This window comes from Solanum verrucosum, unplaced genomic scaffold, assembly GCF_900185275.1.
Source record: "Solanum verrucosum unplaced genomic scaffold, falcon-dt-bn FXZP01000182.1, whole genome shotgun sequence".
NCBI classification, from domain to species: Eukaryota; Viridiplantae; Streptophyta; class Magnoliopsida; order Solanales; family Solanaceae; genus Solanum; species Solanum verrucosum.
Genome location: NW_026020378.1, coordinates 3,551,298 through 3,579,043, shown reverse-complemented (window position 1 = coordinate 3,579,043; position 27,746 = coordinate 3,551,298). Strand labels below are relative to the sequence as shown.

The 27,746-nt window shown below is 34.1% G+C and overlaps 3 protein-coding genes and 1 pseudogene across 3 annotated transcripts in view; 3 read left to right on the top strand and 1 right to left on the bottom strand.

Moving 5' to 3' along the window:
• Positions 1 to 27,746, top strand: part of LOC125838691 (casein kinase 1-like protein 3) — a 509,325-nt gene that overhangs the window by 351,886 nt on the left and 129,693 nt on the right. The window lies entirely within an intron of this gene.
• Positions 1 to 27,746, top strand: part of LOC125838689 (uncharacterized) — a 99,770-nt gene that overhangs the window by 48,134 nt on the left and 23,890 nt on the right. The window lies entirely within an intron of this gene.
• LOC125838683 (ankyrin repeat-containing protein At5g02620-like) lies at positions 5,575 to 14,458 on the top strand. The gene is made up of 3 exons (XM_049517722.1): positions 5,575 to 6,037; positions 12,602 to 13,023; positions 13,305 to 14,458. The coding sequence occupies exons 1-3, from the start codon at positions 5,575 to 5,577 to the stop codon at positions 14,256 to 14,258; spliced, it is 1,839 nt and encodes a 612-aa protein (XP_049373679.1). The 3' UTR covers positions 14,259 to 14,458.
• On the bottom strand, positions 14,657 to 17,681 carry LOC125838680 (ankyrin repeat-containing protein NPR4-like; annotated as a pseudogene).

Here is a 27,746-nt window from a genome sequence, read left to right as displayed (position 1 = left end):
TTTATTGATAAATAGTGCAGGTACAATTTTGTTCCTCCCTTGATTCTACTCTCCTAAGATTTATCCATGATTCGAGGCCCGTTAGTTGCGTATTTCTCAAACTAAAATGATTTAGATTTGACCTCTATATGAATATTCCATGACTTTTGTGGAATATTTGAGATCTTGATCTTTAAAAATATCCAAGAGTTTATGTGATATTTTGAGATGTCTTTTAAGGGATTTAGTACCCTTTATATAGGCATAAACTGGGTTTAGGGTTGAGTGACCTCTAAGAATTCTAATTGAAATTGAACGCACTTTCTAGAGTTCCAATTCAAATTGAACACGTCTTGTAGAGTCTGCAAAATTCCAATGTCTACAAATGCCCCCTGCTTCAAGGCTTGTCGGAGTGTAGACTTGATGAAACTCAAAGACGAGACTTGAAGTACGCATTATTTCACCTTTGCAGCTTCATATTTTCATATTTGATTTAAGAGAAGAGATGAAGTGCAGATTTGGTCCCACTGGGCGTGCCAATTTGTTTGCAACAAATTTTAAAGTGACAGAAAATAAATTGCAATCACAATAAAATAAGAAGAAACATAACTTTATTGATAAATAGCGCGGGTACAATTCTGTTTCTCCCTTGATTCTTTTCTCCTAAGATTTATCCATGATTCGAGGGCCGTTAGTGGCGTATTTCTCGAACTAGGATGATTTAGATTTGACCTCTATATGAATGTTCCATGACTTTTGTGGAATATTCGAGATCTTGATCTTTAAAAATACCCAAGAGTTTATGGGATATTTTGAGATGTTTTTTAAGGGAATTTAGTACCCTTTATATAGGCATAAACTGGGGTTTAGGGTTGAATGACCTCCAAGAATTTTAATTGAAATTGAACACACCTTCTAGAGTCTCAATTCAAATTGAACATGTCTTGTAGAGTCCGCAAAATTTCAATGTCTACAATGACTTCACCTCTTGCATCAACATTTGTTCATTAGTAATATTTACTTTTGGTTACTCCAAGGTCGTCCATTACTTTTGTTTTATTTCACCCAAATCTTTTGAGACACCAAACAATCAAACTGACACATAATTTCGAAAAACTATTAGGTATAAATAGGAACTTTTGTTTGTTAGGTATAAACAGAAAAACACTTTTATATTAGCTTAACAAGTTGAAAAGAAGGTAAATTCTCGTGTCATCATTGTCATAATATTATGTTTGGTTTGAATAAAAATTATGATGAGATTAGTAACGATGGAATAAGTTATGCTGAGATTAGTTATGATGGGATAAGTTTTGTTTAGATTATTTATTATTAAGTGTTTGATTTGTTGTATTCAGAATAATATGCATTATCTAAAGTTTAAGAACAAGTTATTTGTTTACAAAAATGTCATTCATGAATGTGAAAAAGGGATATCTTTGTCATTTACTTATTTTATTTCGGGATTACTATACCACCCAAGGAGAGGAATAACTTATTCCGGTACTAATTATTAATTTCGGAATAAGTTATCCCGATCTTACCAACCAAACAACAAATTAAGTGACACTATAATCCAATTTCAGGACTATTTGGTGTTATCCTTCACACAAACGAAAGCTTGCATTAATTTTGTGTTCGAATGTTGTCGGAGTTTGAAGTACTGTTATTCTTACAAAGTATCAGATTTAACTTGGGAGGAAATAATTTTATACTTCAAATACGGTGAGAGAATTAAATTACTTAAGGACATATGAAAATGAATTTTGTGGATAATTTTAATTTTATTTTTTGTTTGAAAATTACTGTTTACTTTTTCTATCTATACCAAGTTCTGATTTTTATTTTCTGATTAAGAATAATGAACAAACCGTTTAAGGAATTTAATTTTATTATTTTATGTTACTATTTTATTTATGGAAACGAAAATCATCATGATTATCTATAATCGTTTTGGATATTAAAATTATCGTGCTTCTACTCGTATAGAACAAAATCACTTATAAGACTAGTCTTTTTTTCTCTTTATGTATAAAACAAATACACTTTTACTTTACTATATTTAAATATTGTTAAACACTCTCCATGCCCAATTGCATCTCACCATTGAGTCATATAAACTCAACTCAAAATAAGTCCTTATAAGAGCCAATTATAAAGATAAAACATGACTACTAGGGCAATTTCTACTGTTAAATCATAAAGGAAAAACTAAGTAATGTCCTTTATTAGCAAATGAATATACACTCACAGGCGCTGAAAGGAATAACCATTTTGTGCAAACCAACGAGCCAAAGAGCTGCTGACTTGTTCAAGGAATGTCATTAATAATATTTGTAGTTTTTTTTTTTTTTCAACGAAGCAGTGTCGGTTGACACCCCTTGGTATAAGGTGGGTCCGCCCCTGAGGACAACAAAAACGAATCTACAAATGGAAAGCAGCAAACCAAACAGGCCACAAGCTAAGCATAGTGCAAAATTATTTGCGATAAGTTTCTCCCAGAGATAAATGGCTCATTTGAAGTGTGTTAACTTTGAGGAGTGTAACACAACATGTTTCTGAACTAAAGAGCTATATGTTGCTTGGTGTTGTATTCTTGGTTTTGATGAATTAATAAACTATGTTGCAAAGGGACCTGGTCTGCAGTGGAATCAAGCAGAGAACAAGTCAATGGTGTGCAGCTATAAAGTTGTAAGAACGGTAGTGGTTAATCAACACTGCAACAGATGTGTGGAAAGGACGTAGTCCTCAACCAAAGAAGTTTTTTTTAGGAGATTAAGGGTATTAGACGATGCTATCCCACCCGTGGTTGAATCGTGTGACAATGCAAGCAGTACTTCAAGAACTATAACAGTCTCTCAATAAGGTATGGTTAAGACCTTTACTCTATCGACTATATCTTAGCATTTTTTTATGCAATAATCGTTTTATTATTTCAAAGTGCAAGTGTTACAATCTCAATGATTCCTCTGAATTCACCTTTTCGAATATAAATTCAAGGGCTCTTGAACTTGAATCTTTGATGAACTTGGATTTTAACTTCATCTTGATCCTGATCTTGATCTCGAACTTGATCTTGACTTGAACTTTATCTTGATATTGACTTTCTAGTTGAATTCAAGGGCTTCAAGCTTGATCTTTAATCCAGTGGTCTTGATCTTGATCGTTCTTGAATTTGATCTTGAATTCTTCAAATCTTGAACTTGAACACTTGAATTCTTGAACTTGTAGCTTGTAGAGAAATTGTGGCTTTTGATCCACGAGCTTTCTCTAGCTTCTTGTTCAAACTCTTGGTCCTCTATTCTGAATTATGAGGACCCCTATTTATAGTTTTAGAATAGAGGAGTTGTGATAGGAATAGGATTCCCTTCGGCCAATCAGATTTAAGTGACATGGCTTATGGGTTTTATGGAGCGGACTTGTCATCCTCGACACATGTCATGATCCTATTGGCTTCTTGTTTGACTTAGCATGCCATGTCATTTGCCACGTGGCACTGAGAAAATGGGCCTCTAGGATGAGATGAAGTTAGGCTTAGCAAACTAGGCTTATTGTAGCCCAAATCAATTAATTTAGACTTTAATTAAATCTATATTTATTAGACTTAAATAATCAACCCAATTATATTAATCCATAATATTTATTTGGATTAATATATTCATGAATTTAATATAATTTGAATCATTTTATAAATTTATATTCAATAAATTTTAAATGATTACAAAATTATGTGTCATTGTTTGGCGTCTCAAAGATTTGGGTGGAACAATACAAAAGTAATGGACGACCTTGGAGTCACCAAACGTAAAGACTACTAATGAACAAATAATGTTGATGCAAGAGGTGAGGTCACATATATTGTCGTCTAGATTGATAATGATGTCTCCCTAGGTGAAGTTATGAGGTATTTTCTAAGTAATTCATTACACATTATAGATACTAATGGATTCACATTTATTTCCTACTTCACTTTGTTTACAACCACAACAATTTTAATATATTTAGAGTAATCTTATAAGTAATTTGGAAGGATATATAAAGTATAAGTTGATTTTATCTCTATTTTAAAAGGTAGAAAAGTTATTTTGATAGACTCAATCGGCTAAGTAAAAGCATTTTAAAATAATTTGGAAAAAGAAATAAGAAGCGAAGAAGTCATAAAAGAAAATGGAAAATGAAGAGAGCATGACAAAGTAGTATGAAAAGAGAAGCTAGACAACATAATTATTTACTAACCTTCTACCTTAATAGGTGTCATTTATTACCTCCTATATATAAGATAATATCTTCGATAAACTGAAGTTGAATCACCTCTCCCGAACAAAAAATATTGATTGCTTAAAAAAGATTATTCCGTACTTATAAACAAAACAAAAACAGATAATAAGTGTTGTACCTACAAAATTCCTAAATTATATATACTTAATTTTGACTAAAAGGTACTTTCAAACAATACTTAACTATGTTAATAAGTGTTGTACTCAATAAAGGAATAATGATATAGCCTTCACAAATGCGTGATTGTCAACTCTTCTTACAAGCAGATGTTTTAATTTAATTACTGTACGTTGTTATGATTATTGTTACTACTTTATTTGATCGTTGACTCATGACCTGAGTATTCCTTTAACATTATCCATGAACTATATCACTATTTAACAAGTTACATATTTATTATAAATTGATACGTTAAGGGACAATATACGAAAAATAAACAGAAAACATAAATTTATTAGACTTCATTCATAATCCTAAATAAAGTAGTAACAATAAGATTAAAACTTAAACTATATATCCAAAATGGTGTTTATATAAGCTAACTTTTTGGGTGACAGAATAATTAATAGAGACTTATGGGTTATCTAGCATTCCTTATAGGTGGATTCGATTCAATAATATTTTTTCAACAAATTATTAAAGTTAACCTGAATCGTATTTTTTTTTTTCTGAATCTAATCGAGTTGAGTCTGAGGTAAAATATAAATAAGTCGATCGAGTCAATCCCGAACCGATGACTTGGCCTAGTAACTCTATACACTGCCGACCTACCCATACAAAACTATTCCAAGTAATACTGACTTTCACCATTTTGCTAGAAGCTGAGCCGCCTGCCAATATATTTTATATAGAGAGAAAATGACCTCATATATCTCTTAGGTTTGTCATTTAGAGTTGATATAACCCTTGTATGTGTGTGTGTGTTTGTTTGTTTTTTTGTTTTTCTATCTGGTTTTGGTACCCACATAGCTTTACTATAGAGTCCCTTTAATTTCGGGTGATCAAGTCTACCAAGAATTTTTTCATATTCTGGACTTGAACTTGAAATATCTGGTTAAGAAAGGAGCAGTTTCATCCAGTACACCACATCTTTTTTATGGTATATATATATATGTTTAATAAGAAAATGAAACGAAAAAGAGCACGCTATCCCTTAGCTAGGAATCTTCTTGGTTGCTGCAGTTGTGGAAAAAAATGACTTAATAGTTTGCATAAATAGTGAGTCCCCTGTGATAAACAAAAACTATACATACATATTGTGCAATCTGAAAGCTACATTTAATTTTCCATCACACACTTTTCACTGATTAAAAAAAAATGGAGCGGCGGGTGAATGAAGCAGTTTTCAGGGGAGATGTTGAAGCCATTCAAAAACTCATTGAAGAAGATTCCAACATAGTAAGACAAACCATTGAGGGTTCATTACAACACACCATATTGCACCTTGCAGCTAGACTTGGCCATGTTGAATTGGTTAGAGAGATTGTCAAGTTGTTCCCGGAGATGGTGTCGGCGGAGAATCGGGATCAGGAGACGCCCTTACATGAAGCATGTAGAGAAGGGAGAGTAGAAATTGTGAGAATTCTGGTTGAGAATGATCCATCGATTGCTTACAAGACAAATTTGTGGGATAAGAGTGTGCTTTATGTAGCATGTGAGAGAGGGAGGATTGAAGTGGTTAAACATTTCTTACATAATAATAATATCCACATGTTGTTGATGCTTGAAGTTGATATGTCCACTACTTCACTACATGTTGCAGCTTCATCAGGCCATACAGGTAAATTATTACATTCTGCGATTTTACATGTTCAAACTTCGAGTAATACTCTCTATAATGATGGTGTTCGGATTAGCTATTGATCATAAGTACCATATACTTGTTACCTTCTATCTTTGGCGTAATTAACTTGGATTTTGAATTTATGAGTGTTGGATTCTAAATTTACTTATTTAGGTATATATAAATTGTACCCTCTTTTATTCTACGAAAATTCTTACTTATCTCTAATTAATAAGCATAGATAAAAGTTGTTCTTGACTAAAATCAGTTATTTATTACTTACACAAATAAATGATTTAGCAATAATTGTTTTAGCGTAATAATATAATATGGATATTTATAACCAGTATTCTATATAATTATTGTTAAAAACTTTAGCAACTTAGAATGCAATAACATTAATTCAATTATCACTAAATATTTTTATGACAATAAATATTATCGCTAAAAGGAAAATCTAGGTTTTTGTTGTAGTGTATTATCAATGGCGTGTTGGATTTGAGTATGTGGTCGTAATTAATTAAAAGGGAATTGGACTCCTAATTAATGGTGCCGGTAGGAGCAAGTTTCATAGAATAGACAAATGTAGTTGACATATTAAAGTAAGTAGATATTAGTTTCATCAAAGTAGAAAAAATACTGATTGGAGATGAGAAAATAATTTTCATCATGTCAAAAGAGCACGTAAAATTGATTTTTTGGACACATTTAATTCTTATTATTTCGTAACACCTAACTTTGTATATGACGCTGACGGTTGTGGACAAAAAAAATTCCAATATTGTGATTTAGGTATTCAAGGGATGACGTGATAATACATACATCATGTCTTGAAGATGTTATTATTATTATTATATTTAAGGCCTAACCCATCGGTGGCTCCCTAAAGTTGACACCAACTTTCACTTAGAAAACTTAACTTGACTTTGTTCATTTTAGGCACCTCAGGTAAGTTTTCATTGTGTCATTTTGACACTTTTTGCATGCATGTCTGTCACGACCCAAGCCTAGGGCCTAGACGTGACCGGCGAATGGGCAAACCCGAAGGAACCCCAAACAAGCCTCATAGCATATCATTACACATCCTTGGTCGCGGAAGCAATTAAAATGACCATAAGCGATAAGCATAATCAAGGGGAAATCGGGACTAAGGGAGCAAGAGAAAAAGAGAATGATACATAAATACCATAGGTGAGTCAAGCTCAAGCATAATACACAACTTGTCTAACACCACCTCTAAACATGGGTACTTAGCGGGGCCAAGACAAACTACCGGCTCACCCTCATAGTCAATACATAACTAAAAAGGAAAAGTCTTATACATAGCAAGAGATCATAAGCAACGTCCCCGGAATGGAGGACTCACCAATAACCTCGATAGAAAATCGTATTAGCCACGAGGAGGAGGATGGTCAAGCGGTGCTCCGGTCCCTACATGGTGACATCATGTAGGCATAGAGTATGCATTAGTACGTTTGAATGTACTAAGTATATGGGATGCAATGCAATGCAACAATAGATGGACATCATAGGCAAAATGCATAATCATACCCGATAGATAGCATATTAATGAGATGATATGTATAATGATGCTTACATAAAAATTATATTTAGTGGGGCGTAGTACATGTGTGGCGAGTGACCATCAATATAGTATTTTCAAGGCTTACCACCCCCTTGGAGAGGCGAAAGAGGTACAAACCCCTCAATGTGGTTACCCGGGCCTACCACCCCCCGAGCTAGGAACCAAGGTACAAACCCCTCGATATGGTTATACGGGCCTACTACCCCCCGTACTAGGCAACCAAGGTACCAACCCCTCGATACGGTTTCCCGGGTCTACAACCCCCCGAGCTAGGCTTGGTCGACTCACAACACTTATATAGAGAAAATCATATACATGTGTTCATTTCATCATCATTTCAGTAATTATACAACTATCCGACTCATATGACGTACATTGGACCTTCCATTTCCTAAGAATTCTATAAATGGACATTTTATCAAACACATGGTGGGCTACTGTTCATGTAAATAAAATCATGTATTTCAAGAGTACTAAGTCCAACCAATTCCAAAATCCATATAAATCAGCCCACCAACAACATACATATATATATATCAACCTTCATAATTTGATCGTGAAAGCATGAAAACCATAAGCATCACATAATAATTTCATTTCATGATAATATACAAAATAAACCATAATAGGGTGTGTAGTAGTAATTTCATACTTCAAGAGTTCATAAATAACCATAAGGACCCATAAACTTGAAGTAGTAATAGAGGATAAATGGTTGGACTTGTGGAAAGGAAGATTTCCACAATCAAACCCACATACCTCAACTTTGGAGAATCCTTGATGAAGATTGGAATGGAGAATTGAAGCTTGAGATTGAGTCTTGAATCCGAAATTAGAGCTTGAGATCTTTGAATTTGGTTGAGGATCTTGGTGGAATTTTTGGAGAGGGCTGAGAGAGTGTTTTTGAAGTTAAAAATGACTAAGTATGGGACATATCCCCTTTTTATAAAAACGTCCCCAACACTTAGCCTCAAAAAAAAAAAAAAATAGCTCACGGGAAATTGCAAATCTGCACAGACAGGTTTTACGAAAATAGTCATAACTCCTTTATCCTAACTTGGAATGAGGTGAAACCAAGTGCGTTGGAAAGCTAACTCAAAGAGCTTTAATTTAATAGGTTGTGGCCCTTCCAGTTTCTTGTGTGCTAAGAGATATGCCCCTTTAAAGTTGACCCTCCAAATCGCATTTTTTTGCGATTTTCGAAATTTGATACGGTTGCTCTAAAATTCGGGTTAGACCCATTTCCCACTCAATTTGACCCCATGAATAAGAATATGAAGTCGAATTTCCGAAATCATGCACAGATTTTGAGGTATATGGAAATTACAATTATAGGTGTTTCCGAAGCACATTTTCGGGCATTTTTTGGGGTCGTTTCAATGTCATAGATCAGAGAGTGTGATACACTCGTTTATTGCGCGTGAAAAACTTATTTAATCAATTTTTAATTATTTTTTCTTCTTCCTTTTCCCTATTTTCAGCCTCCATTTTTCAAGCTTAACTCCATCCATGGCGAATGTTTTTAAAAAACCTATATCAAGATTTAAATATTGAAATAATCATGAAATTCTTTTTTGGAGGAATTTACTATTGTAATATGGAAGTGGATTTGATTTTTCCTCTTCCTTCACAAGCCTTCAAACTTAGCTTTTACGGTAAGTGCTCTCTTAATTATTTTTCTCAAGTTAATTTTAATGATTTCCGTTCAATTTAATTGCTTTGTTATTGATTAAGAAGAATCTAAATCCATGATTTAGCTTATTCTTTTATATAATTAAAGGGTTTGTGTATGATTGAGAAGGGCCGCTGGGGAGGGGATAGCGTTTCTACAAAAAAGTTAGTATTTTGGAGAAGACACTGAGAAGACAGCAAAATAGTTTTTGTTAATTGGTTAAATATTTTTTTATTATGTGGGCAAAAAATGCCACATGTCATCGATTTATTGGCTACTTTTTGTTTTTTCTCAAAATTTATTATTTAAGAATGATTTTGGGCACAAATGACAAATGTCTTCATTTAATTGGACACTTTACACGTCATTCGCGAGTGTATTACACACACATTATATATTTTTGCTGATTGTAACGAAAGTGTCAAAATGACACAACAAGACCTTACATGAAGTGTCTAAAATGAACAAAGTCTAGTTAGAGTGTCTTAAGTGAAAGTTAGTGCCAATTTTAGGGGGCCACCGATGGGTTAGCCCTATATTTAATAAGCATAATACATAAACATGACCCTTAACTTGACTTTATCGGACAACTATACCCTCCAACTTTAACTGTGCACAAGTAGACACTTAAACTTGTATAAAATTGAACAAGTAGACACACATGTCTCACATGACATAATACACATAGGACGCCGCGTTGGACACAAAATTGCCACATAGGGTGCCATGTAGGACGAATGTATCTATTTGTTCAATTTTATACAAATTTAAGGGTCTATATGTGCACACCCAAAATTAAAGGTCATAGTTATCAGTTGACGCCAAGTTAAGGGTCATATTTATATATTATGTCTATTTAATACTATAACTTAAAGAGTAAAGACATGCATATATATATGCTAACTTGGATCATTGCTACTTTTTTAAACGAGTAAATTTTAGGAATAGCAAACATAAAAATCATATTAGCGCTCTATGGCTATAGTTTTGCTATTTGCGCTTCATAGCAAATATAGTTTGCGATTATGTTTGTTATGGAATATTTGATTTGTATAAATCACGGTGATTTGTATAAATCGGGCATCTGTGTCTATGAAAGTTGCGTTTGTATATATATATATGTTCTTTGTGTTAGGCTAGAGTGGCGAGCGAGATTAGGAGGGATAGGATAGATGCAAGCGAGAGAGGGAGAGAGGTGAATTGTAAATGTATATTGGTTAGACAATTGTATATATGTAACTACTATGTATATGTATCAATGATTGTGTTTGTATAGCTGCATAAAATTTGAATTTGAATTTGTATACAATTGAATCGAGTTAAAACATTTGTATTTGTATATCGAATCTCTCTCTTGCTTTATACAAACACAAAGTGTACATTATATTTGTATAATTTGTGTTTGTATTAAGCGAGAGAGAGAAAGGCAAAAGAGAACTGGGCAGGGAAAGATTTGTATTAGTATTTTTATAAGTGTATAGGACGGAGAGATATGTATTTGTATTTGTATATACACTCTCTCGCTTTATACAAACACAAACACAATTTATACATTTGTGTTTGTATAAAAGTAAGAGAGGCGAGGGAGAGAATTGAGAGTGGGGAGCGAGATTCAGGGGAGAGAGACGAGAATGACAATGTGTTTGCTACGAAATAGAATTAAATGAAATTGTAGCTATAACATTTATTTTGAATTAATAGTTTGTTTTTCCCCTTTTTTTATATACATATACAATTTTGATCATTGCTACTTACTTAACTATTCTCACAACTCAAAATTGTCTAACTATATCGTAACATAATTTCGGTAAAAGTCCGATTAAAATTAGAGTAAATTTTAGGTTTAGCAAACATAAAAATCATATTAGTGCTCTATAGCTACAGTTTTGCTATTTGCGCTCCATAGCAAACTATGTTTGCTATGGAGCATCAAATCTGTATAAAAATCACAGACAACTTTGATTTGTATAAAATCGCTGGCATCTGATTTGTATAAATCGCAGTGATTTGTATAAATCGGGTGTCTGTGTCTATGAAATTGCATTTGCATATATGGATATGTTATTTGTGTTTATATACTGCATAAAATTTGAATTTGTAGACCATTGAATCGAGTTAAAACAGTTGTATTTGTATATCAAATCTCTATCTCGCTTTATACAAACACAAATTATACATTGTGTTTTGTATAATTTGTGTTTGTATAAAGCGAGGAAGAGAGAAAGACAAAAGAGAACTGGGCATGGGAAGATTTGTATTGTATAATTATAAGTGTATAGGACAAAAGAAATATGTATTTGTATTTGTATATACAGTTTTCTCTCACTTTATACAAACACAATTCATTCATTTGTGTTGTATAAAGTGAGAGACGCGAGGGAGAGTGGCGAGCGAGATTTCTGGGGAGAGAGGGGAATGATAAAGTGTTTGTTCCAAATTAGAATTAACTAAAACTGTGGTTATAACATTTAATTTGAATTAATAGTTTGTTATTTTATACAATTTTCCCTTAAACTTACATGCTAAACAATGGTATACTCTTTTTTCGTTTCATTTTACTTGATCTTTATTAATTTTATATTATTTCCCTAAACTTATTTTATTAAATTGTTTTTATTAATTATATTTCAAAATTTTAATTCAACTATTATTATATTATATATATATATATATATATATATATATATATATATATATATATATATATATATATATATATAGTAACTTAATATTAAGAATAATCATGATTTAAAAAATAATTAATTTATTTGAACTTATTAAAATAAACAAGTAAAGAATTATTTTAATACTTATTAAAATAAACAAGTAAAGAATTATTTTAATATAAAAATCAAATAAAATAAAAATGCGAAAATAAAACTAAAAGGATGGTCTCTATTTTCAAATGTTCAGACGGCCAAAGTCTACGTCTGGGCGAAGTCCTCATTAAGAACGAGTCTCTTATCGTTATCCTCTTTTCTTTTTATTTAATTTGGGAAATTTGTGCTTTTATTCTATGAAAATATTTATAATTTTTAATTAGATTCTTGTGATAATAATCAGTTATACATATATAAACTTTCCATTAATAGAATTGTGCACTTTTGATCATTTTCTACGTGTGGATCTTTATAAATTTAATAAATTATTAATGACATAATACATAAATATGTCATTTAACTTGGCTTTAGTGTCCTCCATCTTTGGATGCGCTTTCAAACTTTACAAAATTGAACAAGTGTGACAATTATCATGATCAAGTGATCCTTTATTTGTCAAAAAAAAAAAAAAACACTAATTGCAGAAGTAGTGAAGGAATTGGTTAAAGTTCGACCTGATTTTGCTTGGAAAAAGGATGAGCTGATGAATGGTTGCAGTCCATTACATATAGCATGCAGCAAAGGGCACTTAGATATAACAAGAGAATTGCTAAAGCTAGATATGGATCTTTCTGGTTTACAAGATAATGAAGGCAGAACTCCACTTCATTGGGCAGTCATTAAAGGAAGAGTGAATATTATTGCTGAGATACTCTCAGTGAGTCTTGAATCTGCTGAAATGATAACAAAACATGGAGAGACAATTCTTCATTTGGCTGTAAAGAACAATCACTTTGAAGTCCTCAGGTTCTTGATGGAGAGTCTTGATGTTTCAAATCTCATGAATTTTCAAGATACTGATGGAAATACAATTCTACATTTGGCTACTGTTAGGAAACTCACCATTGTAAGTTTTCTTTATCCTGGACGTTTTATTTTATGTGAAAGTGTTTGATTGAACACACAGAGTTTAAGACATAGATGAATCTTTTCTAAAAGTGAACCCAACTTTTAACGGATGAAATAGATGAGACTTACTTAAAACCTCAACGGCATATTTGATCATTTTCCCTTAATTTGATAACTAATTATGATTGATGAAATTAGTTTCCTGGATTGCAGAATAGAGTTGCACTAATTGTATACAAAAGCTAAAAACTAATTAGACATGACTTGTTCTTTCTTCAGATGATTATTTATATACTTAAGCTTGGTGTTGAAGTAAATGCTTTGAATCAAAAAGGACATACAGCATTAAATGTAGTTGAAGCAGATGCAAGTAACTCTGGTGTTCTTGCAATCATCCCTGCATTACTAGAAGCCGGTGCCAAAAGATGTGACCAATTACCACCAAATTTTCAAGACATCCAACAGGTAGATGCATCACCAATTTTGGGATCATCATGGCAAAGAAAAACTACTGGTTTTCACTCTCCGTCCTCATCATCTCAACATTCTTATTATAATAATCATCATCATCAAAGGAAGCATAATTATCGCGGTACTAGGACAAAAAAAATCAAGCTCCAAAGTGAAGGTCTAAGAAATGCTAGAAAAACAATAACAATTGTTGCAGTACTAATAGCAACTGTGACATTTGCTGCTGGTGTTAATCCTCCTGGTGGATTTAATCAAGGAAATGGAAAAGCATTATTGGGTGAGAGACCCGCGTTTAAGGTGTTTTTGGTATGTAACATTGTGGCACTTTTCCTTTCCCTTGGAATTGTTAATGTCCTTGTTAGTGTTATCCCATTCAAGAGAAGAACAATGATGAAATTAATGGTGGCAACACACAAAGTAATGTGGATTTCAACATTATTTATGGCATCGGCTTATATAGCTGCAGTATGGTCAATATTGCCACAAGGAAAGGGGGATCATTGGGTGTTAATTGAAGTTGTGATCATAGGAGGAGGGTGCACTATGGCTGTGTTTCTAAGTTTGGGGATTTTGTTAGTGAGACAATGTAAAAGGAAGAGTGATTGGAGAAAAAAAAGAGAGGATCATAAGAGGATGAAAGAGGGAAGTCCTAAAAGTAATACAAGTACAGTTCAAGAAATGAAAGTGGTGAAGAAAGAAAGTCATGAAGGTAGTACCAACTCAGACGTTGATAGCTCAGATCATGGTTACCATTTGTTTTAATTACCTGCATTCATAGATCTATTCTTGTAAGTCTTTAAAGTAGAAAATAATATATTAGTTTCGGAAACAGCCTCTCTATCTCCACGAGGTAGTGGTAAGGTCTGCTTACATTCTACCACCTTATTTAGTGAGATTTCACTGGGTATGTTGTTGATATACTTTAAGTTTCTAATATGACAGATGCTATTAGTTGGGCTTTAGTGTTATTTTCTCCTCTATTCGTGATTACCTTAAACCAATACAGTTTAATTTATAAATATGGTTGGTATTATGTTTTTTTGGAGAGATGCATGCAAGGAGAAAATATGAATGAAAAATGTTCTCATATATATAAATTTTAATAAACACAACTACACAAGCAAACTAGTAGACAACTCCTATTGTTAAAGCTATTTTAATTTTTACCCAATACAATTAATACAAATGATAACCTTGATCTGAGCTATCAACATCTGAGTTGCTACCATCTTCATGACTTTCTCTCTTCACCACTTTCATATCTTCAACTCTACTTGTATTACTCTTTGGACTTTCCTCTTTCATCTTCTTATGATGTTCCTCTCTTTTTTTTCTCCAATCACTCTTCCTTTTACATTGTCTCACTAACAAAATCCCCAAACTTAGAAACACAGCCATAGTGCACCCTCCCCCTATGATCACAACTTCACTTAGCACCCAATAATCCCCCTTTACTTGTGGCAATATTGACCATATTGCAGCTATATAAGCGGATGCCATAAATAATGTAGCAATCCACATTACTTTGTGTGTTGCCACCATTAATTTCATCATTGTTCGTCTCTTGAATGGGATAACACTAACAAGGACATTAACAATTCCAAGGGAAAGGAAAAGTGCCACAATGTTACATACCAAAAACACCTTAAAGGCCGGTTTTTTACCCCAATAACGCTTTTCCATTTCCTTGATTAAATCCACCAGGAGGATTAATACCAGCAGCAAATGTCACAGTTGCTATTAGTACGGCAACAATTGTTATTGTTTTTCTTGCATTTCTTAGACCTTCACTTTGGAGCTTGATTTTTTTTGTCCTAGTACCGCGATAATTATTGTTGTTGTGCTTCCTTTGATGATAATAATTATTATTATGATACGAATGCTGAGATGATGAGGACGGAGAGTGAAAACTAGTAGTTTTTCTTTGCCATGATGATCCCAAAATTGGTGATGCAACTACCTGTTGGATGTCTTGAAAAATTGGTGGTAATTGGTCACATCTTTTGGCACCAGCATCTAGTAATGCAGGGATGATTGCAAGAGCACCAGATTTACTTGCATCTGCTTCAACTACATCTAATGTTGTATATCCTTTTTGATTCAAAGCATTTACTTCAACACCAAACTTAAGTAGATAAATAATCATCTGAAAAGAGAACAAGTCATGTATAATTACTTATATACAAAAACAAGTTGTGCAACTCTGTTTTGCAATTCAGGAAACTAATTTCATTAATCATGAATAGTTATTTAATTAAGGAAAAAGCTCAAATATGTCATCCAACTTTTAATAAAGATTTATATTATTTATCTATCTTTAGATCCCTTGAGCTTTTATATACAAGTATATTCTTTATGCTACTCTGTTTTGCAAAGGAAGGTTATTATTCCTTTTGTTTCAATTTACGTATCACAGTTGTAAATTCAGATATTAAATATTAATTACCACAAAAACGTGATGAAGTCTATCTTGAACTTTGTGTGTTCAATCAAACACCTTTACATAAAATGAAACGTCTAGAGTAAAGAAAACTTACAGTGTTGAGTTTCCTAACAGTAGCCAAATGTAGAATGGTGTTTCCATCAGTATCTTGAAAATTCATGAGATTTGAAACATCAAGACTCTCCATCAAGAACTTGAGTACTTCAAAGTGATTGTTCTTGACAGCCAAATGAAGAATAGTCTCACCATGTTTTGTTGTCATTTTAGAAGATTCAAGACTCACAGAGAGTATCTCAGCAATAATATTCACTCTTCCTTTAATGACTGCCCAATGAAGTGGAGTTCTGCCTTCATTATCTTGTAAACCAGAAAGATCCATATCTAGCTTTAGCAATTCTCTTGTTATATCTAAGTGCCCTTTGCTGCATGCTATATGTAATGGACTGCAACCATTCATCAACTCATCCTTTTTCCAAGCAAAATCAGGTCGAACTTTAGCCAATTCCTTCACTACTTCTGCAATTAATTGTTTTCTGAGATCTGGTAGAAAATCACTTTTACGTTCTCTTTTGGCAGGGTGAAAGTTATTTTTGTTAGGGTTGTGCCCTGATTTTTCTATCTTATTGGAGCTTTTTCCGAAAGGAAAATATAATTATCTTTCATATTTGGTTTATTATTTCCTTAAAGGAACAACTTGAAATTCTATATATTGAAGACCATATTCTCATACCAAATAACACAATAACATCTACAGTGTAGTCGTTTATAAACTTTTGTTTATGGAAAAAATTTTCTCTACAATTTTAACGTTTTTATTAAGTTTTAATATGAAGCCCAGTTGGCCGAATTCCATATAATAATATTTTGATTTTTAGTATTAGTTTTTGTCATCTGATTTATCAATGTCATGATTTACAATTGTAAGCTTACGGTCGACGCCCTAATTACTTTCGAACCCAACAATTTACTCATCTTTCACAATTTTTCGATACATCTTCCGTGAAAATATAATTTATTTAAAATATGTTTTGGTGGATCAATGTTTTTGAAATATAACTTCATTATCATCCTTTACTAGAGTATAGTTTAATTGATAAGAAAGAGGCCTAATTTCAATAGCTTTTGTTCGGTGTTTATATTTAAAAAATAATTCGCTTGATAAATATAAATAACTACTTATCCAGAATTAACTCACTAAATCCATAAATTTAAAAATCTAACTGCATGCGCCGTCTAACTCAAAGTTTGAATAGTTTACCTGTATGGCCTGATGAAGCTGCAGCATGAAGTGAAGTAGTGGACATATCAACTTCAAGCATCAACAACATATGGATATTATTATTATGTAACAAATACTTTACCACTTCAATCCTCCCTCTCTCACATGCTACATAAAGCACACTCTTATCCCACAAATTTGTCTTGTAAGCAATCGATGGATCATTCTCAACCAGAATTCTCACAATTTCTACTCTCCCTTCTCTACATGCTTCATGTAAGGGCGTCTCCTGATCCCGATTCTCCGCGGACACCATCTCAGGGAACAACTTCACAATCTCCCTCACCAATTCAACATGACCAAGTCTAGCTGCTAGGTGCAATATGGTGTTTAGTGAACCCTCAATGCTTTGTTTTACTATGTTGGAATCTTCTTCAATGAATTTTTGAATGGCTTCAACATCTCCCCTCAAAACTGCTTCATTCACCCGCCTGTCCATTTTTTTAAATCAATTAAAAGTGTATGATGGAAAATTTAAGGAATAATTTAAATGTAATAACTTTCAGGTTGCAGATATATATAGTGTTTGTTTATCATGGTGGGTTGATCACTATTTATGCAAACTTAAAGTCTTTTTTTGAATATTCCTAGCTAAAGGACTTGTACGTATAGCGTGTTCTTATTAAACATATATATGGGGTGGTGGATGTGGCTGCCTCCTCCCTTAACAAGTTCAGAGATTTTGAATTCCTGTCTTGGGTATAAAAAAAGTTCTTGAGGGGGAGCACTTCCTTTGAATGGAGCTCTATGCAATATATGTGAATTCGAATTAGTTAGGCTCCAACGTAGCAAAATTTGTATGGGTAGGTCGGGACTCAGGAGTGTATAAAGTTACTAGGCCAAGTCACCGGCTCCAGATTGACTCGACTTATTTATATTTTAACTCGACTCGACTCAATTCGATTTGATTTAGAAAATAGACCGGTTCAGATTAACTTTAATTTGTTGGAAAATATTATTAAAGTCGGATCCACCCATAAGGAATGCTAGATGACCCATAAACCCAGTAATTTTTTCGCCAACCAAAACTTTAGCGCTAACCTATATAAACACCATTTTGGATATGTAGTTTAATTTGTGAGTTCAAATAATTATACTGGTGAAGAATTCTTATAGAAACTTTAGATCTAATTGTTACTACTACTTTATTTAGGATTTAAATGAAGTTTTAACAAATTTACTGTCTTCATTTATAACTTAAAACTAATTATTATTCGTTTCATATCGTATTCAAACTGTGTTTTCTTTTCTTATTATTGTCCCTTAACGTATCAATTTAATATGAATATAACTTGTTAAAGAGCTGAGTTGAGTACTCAGGTCATGAGTCAACTATAAAATAAATGAGTAATAATAATTATAACAACGTACGTAATTAAATTAAAACATATGCTTCTAAGAAGAGTTGACAATCACGCATTTATTGTGATGGCTCTATCATTTACAATGACATTACACCAAATTATGGTACGACAAATATTACTTTTTGTACAATTATTTGTTGTTGTGTTCGTCCCTATCTTGTTCACTTATAAAATAAAATTTGTCAGATGAAAGCATCTTTTAATCAAAATTAAGTATATGTTTTAGGAATTTTGTAGATTATTTCATAATCAAGTGTTAAATTTCCAAATCAATTAGATACATATGGTCCCAATGACCAAGACAAGAGGACAAATGATCTGCTCTTTCTAGTGGCATGATTAAGATATCTGTTTTTGTTTTGTTTATGAGTAGGGAGTAACATTTACTTTTGGTGACTCCAAGGTCGTCCATTACTTTTGTTTTATTCCATGCAACCAAACAATCAAATTGACACAATTTCTCATGAGCAACTTCTATTTATTTTTTTAGTTGGTGTGAATAGGATTTGAATCCATGACTTTTGAGTTAAATTATGAATAAAAAAAAGATGAAGGGATGTTGTTTATATTTTTTTTAACAAAATTATTAGGTATACATAGGGACTTTTGTTTGTTAGGTAGAAGAAACAGAAAAACACTTATATATTAGCTTTAACAAGTTGAAAAGAAGGTAAATTCTCGTGTCATCATTGTTATAATATTATCGTTTGATTTGAATACAAATTATGATGAAATTAATTATGATAAGATAAGTTATGCTGAGATTAGTTATGATGGATAAATTATGTTGAGATTATGTATTGTATCAAGTGTTTGGTTTGTTATGCATTACATAAATTTTAAGAACAAGTTATTTGTTTACAAATATCCCCTTCATGAATGTGAAAAGTAATGGATAAAAAGGGTTTAAAGGGATATCTTTGTCATTTACTTATTTTATCCCAGAATAAGTTATTATGAGATTATTGTTGACACCCAATTTCGAACCTCCACAATATAGATTAATCATCGAGCTTCTTTAATTTCAAATGATTTCAAATAATTAGCTTTAGAAAATTAAAAAAAAACAAAATAAAAATATTTTCAAGTCATTTTAAATAGTTTATCACTTATTTATAATTTTTAAATAATATATATGTTATGTATATAATTGGTACATTTTTTATAAACATTCGAAAATGGTCTCAAAAAGATTTTAGTTTTACTTAAATACTTTATTAAATTAATTTTGTCCAAATTAGTAGTTTATATTTTTGAGTCGTTAGTTCATTAGGCTAATTATTTTATTTCGTTAAAATTAAGAAGCTCGTTAATTAGCTATATTTATTCATTTCATTTAAGCTCTAACCGAATTAATTGATTACCTCAATTTGTTGGAGTTGTATAACTTAATGGGCTAGATTTGCTGTCCAATGGCCTTTTTTTTTTTTTGCAAGACCCATTTTGAGGCTTTCTATTTGCAATTGCAGCAGCCCACCCTTTTAATTAATTCCCCAAACCCAATAAAATTAATAACAACAACAACGTACAACAACCAACACCAATACCCAACTGACCAACATCCCAACTCCCTCAATTCCCAGCCCATTCCCCTGACCCAACCCAAGCCCTTTTCCCCTTTTAATTTCAGCTTGAACATCACAGCGTACAAGACCCAGAAACAGTCCAAAACGCTAACACACAGCAGCGAGGAACAGAGATAAGACGCTGCAATTTTGTCGTCTCCCTCCCGTCCTTGTCCGCATTAATATCACAGCAGCAGGCAGCAAGCACACGATTTCTCCCCTTTCCTCTTCCGGAATGGGTTGAAATCGCAAGAAATAAAAGTGCCTTACCCGAATCATGAAAGTGTTTAGGGAGTTTTGAATTTCGAATTGGCCCTCTTCTTATTATTTTCTGTCCGTTTTCCCTCCATCCAGGAACCTTATAATCCCATATATATATTCTCTTCTTACTCACTGATGAGGGGGGAATTTTTTGGAGTTGGAAAATTTTGTATTGAAGAAAAAATATTGGGAAAAGCTCGAAAGAAAAGCAGAGAGAGGAATACCCAGAGAACAGCTCAAAGTATAGTGATAGAACCTACGAAACACGTCTGATAAAAGATAAAAGACAGCTAGTGTCGGTTGGAGGGTCACTCTTCTCTCTCAATTTGTTATCGTTGTCCAGCTTTCGTGAGTTCGAGATTCTGCCCGAATCACTTACTCACTGTTTGTATTTGAGCTTTCTTGTGGTGGAAGGTTGCTCTGCTGCTCGTCTTGCCCCAAATCGCTGCATTTAAGAAGATAAACTCTATTTCAATTCCAACTCTTTAGTGGATGTGTTGTTTTGACAAGTTGTGGTTGTTTGATCGACACGCTAGCTTTTCTCTCCTTCTTGACTGCCTTCATTCTCCCCGTTTCATTACTGATTATGTGATAGACAAATGATTAGAGGGGAGTTAGCATCTCGGTTGTATGAAATGTGAGATGTGCTCTTACGAATGTTGTTCCTATGAGGTTAGTTGGCTAGCATGTTAAATGGTTTGTTTTCGTCCAATGAAATCTCGAGCATATATGTGATGTTGTTGGTTTGTCTCGTGTGTAGTTCTCTGTTCATTTTAATTTATGATGTTGTGCCTTAAGATCCTTGTCGAAATGCTTCGGTTTAGCTAAAAATCTCATTGCCTAGATATTAAAAATGGTTCTCTCATGTTGTCCGGTTCAAAGCATCTATTAGGAGTATACGTGTTCCTCAGTTTAGTTGGGTTTATCGATGCGATGTCATCTTTTTGAATATTTTGTTTATTTACATTTGTCTATGCTTGTATTTATCTTTGTACTCAACAGTGGAGAGATTTGTACGTTACTAAATTTTTGAGATATTTGGTGAAAGGTAGAGAGATTTGTGTATTGATGACATAATGGCCTTTGAAACAGAAAGGAGTTGTGCTTTTGTAGGTCATGTGGTGTGTGTATATAAAATTCGATATATTTAGATAGTTGTTTTTGTTCTGTGCTCTGGTAAGATACGAGTTGCCCCCATATATCCACTATCATACAATAGGAATGAAGATAGTAACAGATCTCTAACGTTGCTTTTGTACGGTGAACGGGATTCCCTAGAATTTTTTATTCGAACTCCGATGCGCCTCTTTGGATTGTCTGTAATAATAATACCACATCCCACCAATTAGTGAGAATATTATAGATGGGATTGTAGCTTTATGTTTTGTTTCTGCCTAATCACTTTGCTTTTCAACATTTTGAGAAATTACCTCTGTAATTTTCTATTTGCTTCCCAAAATGACTATGAGACTTGTTGTTTGTTGATTTTAACATAAACCAAGTGTAGGATTTTCATGACAATATTTTTTGGCTGATTATCTCTCTCCCCAATATAGATTATGTGGTCATTATTTAAAGCATCTAATAGTTGGGTTTTTCTATTATCGCATTTCGATTTTGAAATGCCTTAATAACTTATATTTTTTTTAGTCATATCTTAATTACTTCTTCATTTCGTATGCTAATTCCTTGCTTTTTTTTTGCATGTGAAATCTGCCCGAGTTCTTCATGAACTCCTATATCCTTCCCTTGCATTTCGAGAGAGCCATAAAGACTCCAAATTACTTTATCGAGTCAACCGGCAAGCTATAAAAATTGACGAACAAGTTTCGGAGTTGAAAGAATATGCAGCAGATCGAGAAATTGAAAAGATTGGATCCACTCTTAATTTCAAAGAATTGTATTTTGTTACTTTGGGCCTAAGCCCTTTATCATTTTAATTGTTATTTATGTGTTAGTCTAGGACAGGTGAAAAAATTGGGCCTAAGGCCCAAAGAGAAAATATTTTTAGCATGTTAGAATAGGACAAGTACAAATGATTTTGATGGGCCTTTGGCCCTAAAACTGAAATTAGGTCCAAGTATTGGTCCAGGCGGACAAAAAAAACCAAACTTGGGCCCAAGTTTCTTTCCCTCTTTGCTTTTGTTGTGTTTATTTACTTATCAATATCTACTACTTAATCTTAATGTTTTAAAAATTCAAAGTCCCCAAGAGACACCCATTTTGAATTAATTACTTAACTAAAATATTCAGCTCTTTCTTGACTAAATAAATAAGTTTACAAAATACTTCATTTGAATAATATTTAAATATTTTTTCTTTTTTCTCTTAAAATTGTCCTAACTATAAATATTGTTCAATTCAAGTTAATTTAAAATATTTTAGCCAAATAATTAATTGTCAGATAACCGCATATTAGCAGGCATTTCGGGTGCTTTCAAACCTTTCCTGAAATGCTAATAAGAACCCCGAATCTCTTTTAAGCTTTCATTATATTTCTGTTTTAGTGTTTTGAAAACAATAATTTTCTTGATTTTTCTTAAAAATTAAGTGGCGACGCTAAAATTAGTCTAAAATATATTTTTCTAATAAAATAGAATGACGACTCTGTTGGGGATTTGAATGGTTCTAACCTTAAGATTAATTTGTTTGGCTACGTATTTTAACTGTCTAATGGTTTTATTTATCGCATATATTGAACTGTGGCATTCATGGCACCCGATTCCGCAAAACGACAAATAGATTGCATTAGAAAAAAAGGCAGTTACGTGGCTTACCACAACTGTCCTTCAAAAAAAACACAAGTTGAATTCATTGAAAGTAATAAACGATTAGTTGACTTGTGGTAATCCAACGTCGTTTATTAGACTGCACCCCGTTGTTTGTCCGACTCGGGTAATCGTCATTTCTAAACCGATTCTAGTCAGCTTAGAGTAGAGCGAAACCAAATTCAAATCTAAGCATTAAACTAAGACGACTTAATACCCAAGGCGTATTAAGTCCATTAGTAAAACCGCCAAAAAATATGTCTAAGATCCACGAACTAACGACATATCATATTATTTGACGTTTGAAAGATGTTTGTGTGGAAACCTGATTGTTGCTTATTTGGGGGAGGGAATCTTAACCATACTTTATTTGTTGGTATGGATCAATTTCCTAAATTCGACATGGTAGTAGAAGCCCCAGTTTTGCTCAAGATGTGGTACAACGACCTCACTACAGTTCCCAAAAGGGCCCTCAACAAATATATAGGGGCCTTAATAGAACTCATCAATATGGTCGGGCGGCCCGAGCTGATTGAAGTCCTCAAAGGTTATTGGGATAACGAGAAAATTGTGTTCCGATTTGGAACCATGGAAATCACCCCGAAAATTGAGGAAATTTGGGACGGAATAGACACAGTCGGTATAGGGCTTGAAGGAAGAGTGAGAAAATGGGAGAACATCCTAATCCCTAACAAGCCTACCCTCGAGGATATTGTAAATTGGCTCGGATTAAGAAAGGATTGCATCTACTGGGTCGAAGGTTCTAGCGTTTCTTTAATGGATCTCTATGTCAGATTCAAGCATGTGAGCTTCTATAAGAATTACAACCAAGAGTTCAGGGTCACTTTTAGAGAATGAGACGAGATCAGACCTTTGACATTTACTATCGCACTATTAGGCACCATGGTTTTCCCACACGGCCCGAGCCTCAGTATCAACACCCTGGTAATAATGCTCGCACACACTTTATTCCACGGACATATGAACCAAAGGCAAGTAAAGTATTATCATATCGCACCTGTCATCCTTTATGACATATACCGTGCTTTGGGAAAATGCAAGGAAATGCATCGTTACTTTCAGGGTTGCAACCTTCTCCTCCAATGGTGGATAATGAGTCACATGGTGAAGAGACACGGAACTCAAGAACTTCATACCCTCGATGAGCATAATGTTCTTAAGAGTTTGAATGGCATGTTGTTCTGGGTAGACTTAGAAAAAAAGAGAACCAGAGAAAGATGGGCTCAAATTTTCTCTGAGTTGAAAGAAAAAAATATCTAGTGGATGTTCGGCCATTTTATCTCGAAAGATGCCATAGTACGGGGCGACAAACAACTTGTGCTTCCTCTACCAGGTATTCGAGGTATCCGCCCGTATGCGCCCATCCGGGTCCTGAGGCAGTTCGAAAGAAGACAAACTACACGCCAGAAGCATACTATCGTATTAATGTGTTCGACATCGGGGATAATAGAGTGCTTAAGGCTTCAGAGATACTGAGTGTCACTCCCCGAGCTACCCCCGAGACGCGGACACGGGACCTAGGACCACAAGTGATCCTAAGTTAACCCTGCTGGCATGATCATGAGCATACTAAAGATAATAAACTGATGCGGAAGCTAAATCTTAAATAAATCTGAAAAGATGGAGAATACTCATATACTATAACTGAGATATATCAAATCTGAGAGTTTAATACAAAAGAGATATCAAACTCAAAATACTAAGTTGAATCTAACTATGTCTGAATTAAGCCTCTAAACTGACTAGAAATGTTGGGACATGCCCCAACTAGATCTAGCAAAACTGAAACTAAAGACTAAAAGCAGTAAGGATAAACATGTCACTAGTCCTCGAAGAATGAGGACTCACCACTGATGTTGCTGAACTGGAGATCGGGAATCGATCTAAGCGTGATCTGGATGCTGAGAACCTGAACCTACATCACGAGAAGATGTAGCGCACGTATGCGTCAGTACTTGAAAGGTACTGAGCATGCAGGATAAAGTAAAGCTGAAATAACATATAACTGAACAAAGCAATAAAGCAATGAAATAATCTGAACATGAAATAAATACTGAAACTACTAATGAATACTGAGTTAACTGATGCAATGACCAAATGTATAACATGCTGAGACTGAATACTGACTGTACTGAAATATAGTCAATGCAAAAGAGTCTTACTGAACTGTGGGAGCTACTAATAACCGACATAAAACCACATGAGCTAAATGTGGAGTCCGATGTATACGCCCCATCAAGAGGACCCAATATACCCTGCCAGAGGTATAGAGGCATGCTGGCGTGATCACTAAACTGATGTTGCCCACAGAGGGAACTTACACCTACGTGGCTCGTAGTTCTGGGACTATATGGGTACGCTGAACCCTAGTCCAACTCGGTATTATGCTACTCCCAATGAATTAAGTGGTTAACTGGTTATGACTGAATTTCTGTAAATACTGGATAGCTCAAAACTGAACATGCAAACTGAGAATGCAACAATTAATCTGATAATGATACATTCATGAACTGAGGCATGCATAACTGAATACTGAAATATCTGACCTAGCATGTGTAATTCAAGAACTAAAGAAATACATAGCTAGGGTTCTAAAATTCATGCGATAAACTGAGCAATAACATGATAATTTGATTTGGAACATTTAAATAATTAATTCATGATGATCTATTCAAATTCTAGAAACCCTAGGTTTGTTCATAATCATGGAATCAAGAATCTGACTGAATTCTAGGGACCTAATGGGCGAAAAGAATCCACTAGTGAAATCCCACATACTTGGTGACGAATTCCACGGAGAAATATTTCGATTTCGGGGTTGGAACTGAAGAAACCTCGCTTCGTTCTTGACCTTTTTCTCCTCTCTTTCTTCTAATTTTCTAAGTTTGATTAATGATTTTGACTAAAGTAAGTTCTAGTTATGTTTCTAGACTTAAACTGATTAAAACCTCATGATTTAGGGTCTAAATGACGTATCTTAGGGGTTCAATGAAATAGGAAAAGACCAAAAGACCCCTAAATTAACTGTTGTCGGAGTGACTGACGGAATGGACCTACGGTCCGTCAATCGATCGACGGTCCGTCGATTGGGTTGTAGGTCTAGTCTGCCCGACAGGGCTTCACTAAAATAGGAATAATGTTTTACTCGGAAGTCGTAATTTAGCAAACTTGGTGGCGTTGGAAAGATAATTCAATTATCTATTTAACCATAGGTCATGGGACACATAATTCATTTTTTGCTAAGAGTTATGACCATCTGAAGTTGACCCATCAATATTTTTCAACTAACTAGTTGATGACCCCATCTACGGTCAGACCTACGGACCGTGGATCGAATGAAGGTCCGTGCTGGTCGACCGTAGTTTGTGTTAGAGGCTGGGTAAGGGAAGTCTCGATCCACGAACACAGATAACGGACCGTGGTCTGATCTACGGACCGTGGGTCTGTCCGTGAGTCGGGACTTAGCCAAATTTTCTGACTGAGTTTTGGGGAAGTTTTCTATCACGAACCACGGACCTGCAGGACGGACCGTGAGTCCATCTACGGTCTGTGGATGGTGTCCGTGAGAGCCACCTGTAACACCAGAAATTTGAAATCTCTATTTTCGGATACGAGGTGTTACACTGAGAGAATGGAAAAAAGAGGTGCGAATGAAAGAAGGCACCATCGTCGCGGACCGATTTAATGCTTGGTACGATGAAACTTACAAAGCTTGATTGAAGGGCAATATACAAGGTATCTCCTTCTCAGTTCTGAATATTTACCGCAGTGTGGAGGACAAAGAGTCCAAAGCTTTGATAGAACTAAGCGAGGTAAGAAGAGAAGCCCAGGACATGCACAATAAATTTCTCTGAAAGCAAGAAGAGGATAAATACGCCCTCGAGAGCGTAACTCAAGAATTGGAAAGCTTGAGAAGTGACTTGGAAGAGCTCAACCTATGGATTGGAGATAAGAAAAGTGGAATGTGTCTCGAAGACTGGGAAGAGAAAGGCCGCCGAGCGAAGGATACTTGCTAATGATTCAATATAGGTTTCAGCATCTCATGGTACAAAACAGAAGGAGCAGATCAGAGGCTGGGCCATCGGGAGCGTCTTAGAGGATTTCGCCCCTGCGTTGGTTTTTCTATATGTACTTATTGTTATTTGCCCCTGCGTGGGCTTGCCTTTCTTGTATTTTGGTACTCTTTTCAAATGACCCCTATGTGGGCTGTCCTTTGAGTTTTTCATTTATTCCCTACTTCCCCTGCTTATTTTTGCTTCTTGAACATAATTTTATATGCGAAATTTGCTTTGGGCAAACAAAATGGTTCAATTCTACACATACATCTTTCAAATACGTTAGGCCTACCCTTGGCGCAAAAGGGGCCCCTACTTGTTTAGGACGCGCGATATATGCTTATGTGCTTTAACTGTTTATGAGATATTGTTGCTTTGAATGAGCACATTTTTAGCTCACTCTTTTTCAGATTTTCCCAAAAAATCCCTACAACACCAAATACAAGTCACTACCAAAATGTTCGACCAAAATTCCATGAGTCTTGAGTTTCTCA

Bases quoted from the DNA above. Each gene is read 5' to 3' on its own strand.
- LOC125838683 (XM_049517722.1), top strand. From the start codon at position 5,575: ATGGAGCGGCGGGTGAATGAAGCAGTTTTCAGGGGAGATGTTGAAGCC. The intron at 6,038-12,601 runs GTAAATTATTAC...CACTAATTGCAG, and splicing joins AGCTTCATCAGGCCATACAG to AAGTAGTGAAGGAATTGGTT. The intron at 13,024-13,304 runs GTAAGTTTTCTT...TTCTTTCTTCAG, and splicing joins CTGTTAGGAAACTCACCATT to ATGATTATTTATATACTTAA.